The 9,338-nt window shown below is 38.8% G+C and overlaps 1 protein-coding gene across 1 annotated transcript; it reads left to right on the forward strand.

The window, feature by feature from the left end:
• Positions 1 to 279: 279 nt before the first annotated feature.
• On the forward strand, positions 280 to 1,233 carry LOC122985113 (metallothionein A-like). Its single transcript, XM_044355514.1, has 3 exons — positions 280 to 413; positions 533 to 598; positions 1,026 to 1,233. Exons 1-3 carry the CDS (start codon positions 389 to 391, stop codon positions 1,115 to 1,117), a joined length of 183 nt encoding a protein of 60 aa, XP_044211449.1. The 5' UTR covers positions 280 to 388; the 3' UTR covers positions 1,118 to 1,233.
• Positions 1,234 to 9,338: the final 8,105 nt, after the last annotated feature.

Raw genomic sequence — 9,338 nt, forward strand, 5'->3', positions numbered from 1 at the left:
TCTGAACTAGTAGAGGACACTTAAGTTTGATATCAAGGATATCTAAGAGATACCCAAAGGGCTTTCCATACGCGGCCAAACATGCGCACAAGTTCTGCAACGTGGAGCAGGACGAAAACGCGTACCTGAATGTAATTTACAAACAACACGCCGACGCGTCCTTTGGGAATCAGCTGCGTAGTTGAGTCGTGTGTACAAACCTCTTTTAAGCTTTAGGAAGCAATTACGTGTCTGCGTGCAGCGTGACAGAAGCTTTTTGCACCCGGTCTTGTTGTTACCGGGATGCTATAAAAAAGCCGCCCCTTCTCTGACACTCATACCACCACTTCCAACGGGAAGAAGCACAAACGCAGCACTCTCTAAAGAAGAGAACTACACTCACTGAAAAATGGACCCTTGCGAATGCTCCAAGAGTAAGTTCTATTTAAGGATTTCATTAGTCTTAATATTTCGTCTGGTATTACTTTATAGGACTTGCTGTCATACACAAATGAATTCCTAAAGCTGACATGTCTTGTGTTCTTACTTTCAGCTGGAACCTGCAACTGCGGAGTATCCTGCACTTGCACAAACTGCTCCTGCACCTCTTGCAAAAAGAGTAAGTCAAATCACATCTCTACACACACATCTAACTCACAGGTGTCTTCATTTTGAATCCAGTCAAGGTGACTGTTGATGAAATACATTTTACTAGTAGCCTTTTTAAAAAAATCTAAACCCAAGCCACCAAGTAGGATTCTTATGTGTTCTTTTAAGACTGACTTCTTGCCGTTTCATATCTGGCATGCTGAATTAATGCTGCCTTGTCTAAAATTGCCTCTTTACTCAAGATGTAGGAAACCAGGTGGCTTTACCATCACAGAAGGTCACTTCATTCCACCCCAAACCTCTTAATGTTTAGCTCAAGATGCTTTGACTTGTGTAATATCCTTGTCCTGGAATTAAAGGGTGGCCTTGGCTGCTTTTTGTTGCAACAGATTAATGATCATAGGGTTGTCAGTAACACTTATTTTTTCTTAATGCAGGCTGCTGCTCATGCTGCCCATCCGACTGTAGCAAGTGCGCCTCTGGCTGCGTGTGCAAAGGAAAGACATGTGACACCAGTTGCTGTCAGTGATGGGTCCGCGTCGTCAGCCTTCTCTGTCCATGTGATGGAGCCCGTGTGAACGACTGTGCAGCTGCAATGATTAAGAATGTCTTTCAATGTTGAAATAAACTTGTTTCCTTGATGCAGATATCTGTCATGCTGTTTTGGCAATAATTCAGGTTAATGGATAACAAGCTGACTATCATGTGCTGCATTTAACAAAGGTCATAATGTGCAGGCAGTGTACAGAGATGAATCAATAAGTCATTGGTAAGAATAGACCTTGCTATCATAGTAAGAAAAGAACAGGTGTTACTGATGAACATAATGATTCAGTTCAAGTCCTCCCCCACCCTTAGTGTATGACAATCAGCATGCATAATATACAAGGACCCTGCAACTGAAGTGACTTAAGTTTATTTATTAGAAAAAAAAAATCTGACAAGTCAAAGAGGAAAAAAGCAAGCTTATTGGTATCATCAGGTAGACTGGGCTCAGACCCACAGTTTGAGAATGTTGTATGGTTTGCAGGACCTACATAGGCTTATTCCCTTAAATCAAGCCAGGCAGTTTTGATTTGTTAGAGCAGGAAAAACTGTAAAATGTGATGGTCATGTTTTGGTTTAGACTTCCGGTTCAAGTCGTTAAAGGTTTGTCCAGAAAGTGAAGGCATGTATAGACCAAAGACTGATTTTACATTCTTGAGCACTATAATTTGTATAGCCCAATATCGCGAATTTGCCTCATGGGGTTTTATAGTCTGTACAGTGATTTAAATCAGGGAAAAACTCCCTTAAACCTCAGGAAGAGCAGCAGAGGAGGGATCCTTCTCCCAGGACAGACGGATGTGCAGTAGATGTGTGTACAGAATAGACCAAAAAAGACACATTACACAAATACAGCATAGAACAGCATAACAAAATTGTAATGGATTTATAATATATGTGAGGAATGTGATGAAGAGGATGCCGAGTAGCTTCCAGGTGCCAGCAGAACAGAATATTAATTCTCAGACTCTTTTAAAATGAAGGATGTTTACAGACCTGGAGCACTTTGCACAAGAAAAGGAGCAAAAATTTAGTAAAAGTTTGAAGAAAACAGACCTGTGTTTTTTCCTCTCATCCTTTCAATCAAAACCTTTCCAAGCTGAGATCCAGTTTCTGAGCTGATTATGGCCCAAAATAAATCTGAGAGAGTCACAAACCCTCTCAGATTTATTTTGGGCCATAATCAGCTCGGAAACTGGTTTAAATGCATTTTGATAAGTCTATAAATGGACCTTTTGTAAGAATACATCTTTCACATGAACGCGGCTGCAACAACGTAGGTTTATTTTGACCTTGGCCTCTGCGGAACGTTGAAACCAGGCGGAACCTTTGGTTTCTCTTCGGAATCGGTAGAGTAACCAGACGGTTCTGGTGCTGGACTGCCAACTGGAGAAGCTGCCGATGAGGCCCTGGGACCGAGCCAGGGTGATCGACGTGGCTATGGAAAGCCCTTTGGGCATCTATTAGATATCCTTGATATCAAACTTAAGTGTCCTCTACTAGTTCAGACTTTGGCAGTACTAGTTGGACATTTTGTCGAACTAGTTCGCAACTTTGCCGTACTAGTTGAACAAAAACTCGTACTAGTTACGCTTTTTCAGCAACTAGTGACACTTTTGGCCAACTAGTTCGGACAAAAGCCGTACTAGTTGAGCCCAACGCCGAACTAGTTGAGCTAAAATCCCAACTAGTTGACTTTTTTGCGCACTAGTCGACGACTGGACCCAACTAGTAAAGCTCAAAGTCCTACTAGTTAACTAGTGCACCGAAAAAACGCCAACATGTTGACTACTTGAGCGCAAATACGCCTTACTAGTTGACTACTAAAGCTCAAAATGCTTACTAGTACTACTAGTAGAAGCCAAAATGTCCACTAGTACTACTAGTAGGAGCCAAAATGTCCACTAGTTACACTAGTGGGCGATTCATATCATATCGTCACATTATTTAGCAGTGGTGATGGTTAAAACCAAGTCACCACAGAGAAATAATATACTATATTTTTGCTGATGAGCGGCAGTAACTCACCCAACATATACAGTAATGTTCAAAAATTAAAATCAAATGTGACTACTACACCTTGTTTATTAACTACATTATAAACAATGAATGAGCCTATATCAGAAAAATAAACTCTGTCAGGCTCACTTTGATCAACAATAAGCACATAACACCTATATGTTAGCAGCACGGCTGTTATTTATGTGACTCATTTCAGTTGATGTGACTACAGTGAAGGCGGTGAAATCATTTATCCAGGAGCAGCTGCAGTGCGCAGCGACAACCAGCAGGTGGCACATCGAGCGGTCCAGATGCAGTGTTTGTCTCTGGGGAATTGTATTTTTATTTTTTATAAATATGACTGTTTTTCCTACAATTGGAAGTTGTAAATAGTTGATTGAGAGTAAACTGAGGAGTTTAAGGGGACAGTAAACACATGTATGTAATCAGATTTTAAATATCTAATTGATAAATAGGTGAAAATTAATTTTAACCATATTTTACCACCTCCCCAGTTGTTGACTCTACTCACATGGTAGCTGAGGTCCAGAGCTCTCGATAACAATTGGTCTCATGTCTGAAGCCCCTTATGTTGCTGAATTATAAGCCTTCAAACATGCACCAAGGTCAAGGTTCAAAGTTCAATATTTCTTAGCAGGAGCCCTGTAGAACCTTCATACTGACATATGTTACTCTCCAGGTCGAGACCTTTCCAACGATGTGTTTGGTTTACCTCTACGTCAAAGTTTTAATTTTCTCATTTCACAGATACAAACCATCCCAGACCTGGTTTCAGAGACAACTTTGAAGGACTGAGATACAGTGCTGCTTGAGAGTTTGTGAACCCTTTAGAATTTTGTGTATTTCTGCATAAATATGACCTAAAATGTGATCAGACATTTACACAAGTCCTAAAACTAGATAAAGTGAACCCAGTTAAACAAATGAGATACAAAACAACAACATTTTTGTCATCTTTTTCATTAATTAATTGAGGAAAATGATCCAATGTTACATATGTCTGTGTGGCAAAAGTATGTGAACCTCTAGGATTATCATTTCATTTGAAAGGGAAAATAGAGTCGAGTGTTTCAATCAACAAGACGACAATCAAGTGTGAGTCTGGGAGGCCCTGCCTTATTTAAAGAAGGTTTGTGGAAGTGTGTCATGACTCAAACAAAGGAGATTTCTGAGAACATTAGAAGAAGAGTTGCTGATGATCACCAGGCTGGAAAGGGTTACAAAACCATTTCTAAAGAGTTTGGACTCCACTAGTCAACTGTCAGACAGACTGTATATAAACTGAATACATTCAACACCACTGTTACCCTCCCCCGGAGTGGTAAACCAACAAAGATCACACCAAGAGCAGGTGTGTAATAGTCCAGGAGGCCACAACAGACCCCAGGGTAACGTCTAGGAAACTAAAGACTTCTCTTGCAGTGGCTACAGTCAATGTTCACATACTTTTGCTTCACACAAATATCTTAGATTGGATCATTTTCCTCAATAAATAAGCGAAAAAGATTTAAAAAATGATTTTTTTTGTCTCATTTGTTTAATTGGATTCACTTTATCTAGTTTTAGGACTTGTATAAATATCTGATCATGTTTGAGGTCATATTTATACAGAAATACAGAAAATTTTAAAGAGTTCACAAACTTTCAAGCAGCTATGTATAAAATGAAGCTTTTTTTTAATTTTTTTTTTTTTTAGGGGAAATAGTGACCAGAATGAGTCACCTTCAGAGATTATTATACTGCTGATAGTCTAGTACATTACTGTAGGCTTGGGTTAGGGTGAGGGTAGGCTACTACAGGGCCAGCCTGACTATGTTGGTGGTCTAGGTGAGATTTAAATTGGAGCCCCAAAAAGTGCAACAATAGTTCCACACTCGTTCTAAAATGAAGTGTAACAATTATACCTCCAGCCCAGACAAATCCTCCATGTTCTCTGGACAAAAGGCAAGTGGAGGTCAAGGTGTCATTCAATGAGTGTTTGGTGGCTGAACGACAAGTAAGGCTTTGAAAATCAACAGATGAAAACCCATCGACTGCTCAATTTTCAAAGCTGAACAGAAACAAGCAAACCTGTCAGTAACTCACTCAGTGCCCCTTCCCTTATTTGGTGCCCTAGGGGACCATCTATGTGGCCTAAACCACGGCCGGCCCTGGGCTACTATTCACACAACCCTGATTATGATTCTTGGTTTTGGGATTTTATGTCAGCATGACATACAGCAGCTCATTCAACCAGAATCTGTTTTATTAGCCAATGCAAACATACAGAGAATGAATTGGTGTTTGCTCACAAAAATCTGCAACACGCAAGAATGAAAATAGACAAAAGTAAGGTAATACTACTACTACTACTACTACTACTACTACTAATAATAATAATAATAATAATAATAATGAGAATAATAATAATAATTAAGTCAATAAAGCAATATTAGAATTAAGTTGAAATTTTAAAGTCTATTTATAGAGTGGAAACCTGAAATGAAATATTGACTGTACGGAGCAAATATGGACAAAGAATTGAAGTGAATGAAATATATGAAAGTGAGAAGAGAATAAATTATATAAATTAATAATAAATTATTATTAATTTAAATTAAGGGAAATTATTAACATAATTAATAAATAATTAGATTATGTAACAGTAAGAAGTTGAATGCTATGCAGAATCTAAAGTCCAGTTTGATGATGGAAGTGAAATATAAAGTCCAGTTTTATAACCTCGTCTTCATCCCGTTTATAAACACACAACGTTGGAGGGTTTTATTGTTTTAAGAAAGATGATTTCATATTAAATATACTCAGCCACATATACTTGGAAATATATCATTAAACGAGCAACTTCACATTTTACAATCACAGGCTATAAAACAGCTTTTTCTAAACAGACATGGTGGTGTTTGGATTCGGGTTGCGGCGGACGGCGGCAGTTTGAAACGGAATGAAGCCAACTGACGGCAGACAGCAAAACCAGGAGTCGAACGCGCCCACAACACAATGCTCTTCCCTAGCCTTCCGCTACCACAACCTGACAGAAACTACTTTATTACTCAGAATCAGAGGAGAAATAATGATGACTGATGGCCTTAACACTAACCTAACTGTTGAGTTAATGAGGACACGTTGGTGTTGTTGTGTTGAGAAATCTTAAAGATATCATTAAGACAAAACTTTAACACCATCACAGTGAGGAAAACACTTCCGGTCGGCGGGAATTCCGGTCAGCCAATCACAGAGCTTCAAATTCTGTTTACTGCGCAGTTTAAGGCTGATCGAGTTTATTATACATACACACATTATTTTCTTTACACTTCAATATACACAACAGTACGTTACCACCAATCTGCAGTATGATATAATGTTATACTGACTATATGTTACGGCTTTAGCTGGCGTCATCACCATAGTAACGGTATGTTGAGAAATGTTAAAGATACTAAAATCGACAGTGAGGAAAATACTCATACGCGTCCTCTCCGGCCCCACCAGGCTGGTAATATTAAAATAAATAAATAAAATCAAGGATAATCTTGTGATTCAATGTTGAGTGACGTAGTTATAGTTAAAAATGAATAACAAATGAGAAAAAAACCCGCTGCAGGCACAAACCTACTTCCAACTGAAATACATCAGTTTGAAAGTCGTGCAGAGTGTCACGGAAAATAACTAGATAGATTAAATTTCATGATTATTTCATGAATGTCATGAGACAGACTGGCTCACAAACGAGACGCTGCAGGTTTTCTGTGAATGATTCACGTCCAGCGCGTTTTGGAGTCAGTTTAACTCTGAATACTGGGGAGAACAATCAGCTTTCTTTCGGCTTCTGATGATCAGTCGGTCACAATTTTTGGAAGGGACAAATTTACATGTTTCATATATTAAGGTCTAAACTGTGTTGACGGATGGTTGGTGTAAATATCATAATATAAATGTCCTTTATGAAATTAAGACTGTAACGTGTTAGTTTACTGTACGGGTCCGGCAGAAAATATAACTTATAACTAATTCTCAGACAGCTTCACGGGGTTTCTCTGTTCTCTCTGCTTGTCGAGCATGATGAGAGCATAGACTATATTATAAATATTATTAATATATATCTTTATAAACAGTCTATGGATGAGAGACCGACAGAAGCTGCATCTTAACGGCTCTCATCTGCCACCTGCTGGTTGTTGTTCCGCACTGCAGCGACTCCTGGATCAATTAGTTCAGCCTCTTCACTGCGGCCGCGGCATTGAAATGAGTGACATCTGTATGTGAAATGATTAACAACAATTTGGTAACACGGCGGAACTTCTGCTTGTCACTTCAGATAAGCTGTTTGGGAAGAACAACACAGGCTATTTTTACACATGTAATTAATTAGGCTATTGATTCACGCTACACACTAAATAATATATCACACTTTTTGGATTAAATATATATCATGTCTAAATGAAAAGAACAAAATATTTATTTAGCATATGTAGACCTATTTATTTATTTTATTAGATCCCGTGCTTGCATAATATTGGCTGTTAGTTATTTATACAATGGCCATTCTATCCTCTTGGCTTTTATTTTTACGTTTTTGCACTTAATTTCCGCTTCCTGTCTGTAAGTTAGTATGGGTAACTTTTTAAAACGTTGTCACTAGTAGTACTAGTAGTACTAGTGACGGGGTTTTAAATGCCACTAGTACTACTAGTACTACTAGTGGATGGTTTAATAAAGTTGACAACAAAATGTTAACAAGGAGGCGGGAATGGGGGCGTACAAGGAAGCTGCCTATTTTAAAATAATTGGTTGATGTTTCAGCTAATATGGGACTGTTTTGCTCATTGGTCAAGGAGATATTTCACAGAATTTCAAACGCAAACATGGCGGACGCCGTCCTGAGACGAATTAGAAGACGATGTACAGCAATTGAACGGGCGTATCATCAAGGATCTGCAGGTCGAAGAGAAGTGCGCGCTCTCGACATCTCTATTGCTAACTTGAGAAGAGTTGAAGACAGTATTAGCGCCGAGGCAATGCGGGATATAGTCCAGAGTCTCACAGATCTTCGAAGTTTCATCACTGCGCCCCCGGCACCCGATGCAGTACGTGCTGGCTTCCACGCAGCACGTTTGCATTCAGGTAAGGTATGCACAGGGCTTTATAGGACTATCTTTTTAAAATAACCCGTTCAATTGATTTTTTTTCTTTTAAAAAATCTTTAACAGATTTACTGGACATATGGGCTTGTCTGAAGACATGTGAATTCACTTTAGCAGATCGTCTACTCGATTTGTTTGTTGATTAGACCTGATGTCAGTGAAGTTCCTTAATCTGACATTTTGTAGATTTAAAGATTCTGTGACTCAGTAGTTGTCCACGTTGAAAAAGTCTATTGGGTAAGCATGTTAAAAACGTCTAATATAGGAAGCTGTGTTGCTTGACAAAGTTTCCGGATTAATTCCCATTAATAAAACTACCACGCATACGTACGGTATTAATTTCATTTCTCTTTAAAATCGTAGTCCTTGACATAATTGGCTTGAGGAAAATTGCTGCTTGAGGGTCAGATTCTGACTTGATCAGAACTTGAAAGCAACAGCAACTGGGGTTTGTAACATGAAAATCGATGTAGGTGTTCACCCCGGCTGTCCAGTTACACCACGAGGTAATTTAATGTACCTGCTGTGATTTCAGCTAGTAGCCCACACCTTGCTCCTATAATCTGATTCGTTTTAGGCCCACTTGTGTTTGGGAAGACAACAAATGTGGAATTATTAAAATATGTATGGTAGACTGTTTTCTTTGTACTTCATTGTACTTTGTATTAACCTATTATTCTTAATATTCATTTACTGATTTTCCTTAATTGTTTTATTTACATATTTTAGGAAGACGAGGGAGACCTGCACTTGACATTACAAGGGGGCAAATTGAGCTGCTCTTGAGTCAAGGCTTCACAGTGAGAGCCATGGCAAGGATGTTGGGCTGTTCTTCCTCATACCTGCATAAAAAAATGAAGTCTTTTCAGATTTCAGCAAGAAACAGATTCACTCCCATTAGTGACGCTAACCTAGAGGAGCACGTCAGGAGACTTCACAACCAGTTTCCCAGATCAGGCTTGGAAGTAAGCATACTTCAACATATTCCCTTGTAGGTTTTATGTATATAATTTTTATAGAAAATGTACTTTATCTTAATTG

The sequence above is a fragment of the Thunnus albacares genome, chromosome 7, assembly GCF_914725855.1.
Source record: "Thunnus albacares chromosome 7, fThuAlb1.1, whole genome shotgun sequence".
Classification (NCBI taxonomy): Eukaryota; Metazoa; Chordata; class Actinopteri; order Scombriformes; family Scombridae; genus Thunnus; species Thunnus albacares.

What these genes read in the sequence shown, in the direction of transcription:
- LOC122985113 (XM_044355514.1), top strand. Translation starts at nt 389, where the DNA reads ATGGACCCTTGCGAATGCTCCAAGA. An exon ending in CCCTTGCGAATGCTCCAAGA is followed by an intron (nt 414 to 532) that starts GTAAGTTCTATT and finishes TCTTACTTTCAG; the next exon opens with CTGGAACCTGCAACTGCGGA. An exon ending in CTGCACCTCTTGCAAAAAGA is followed by an intron (nt 599 to 1,025) that starts GTAAGTCAAATC and finishes TTCTTAATGCAG; the next exon opens with GCTGCTGCTCATGCTGCCCA.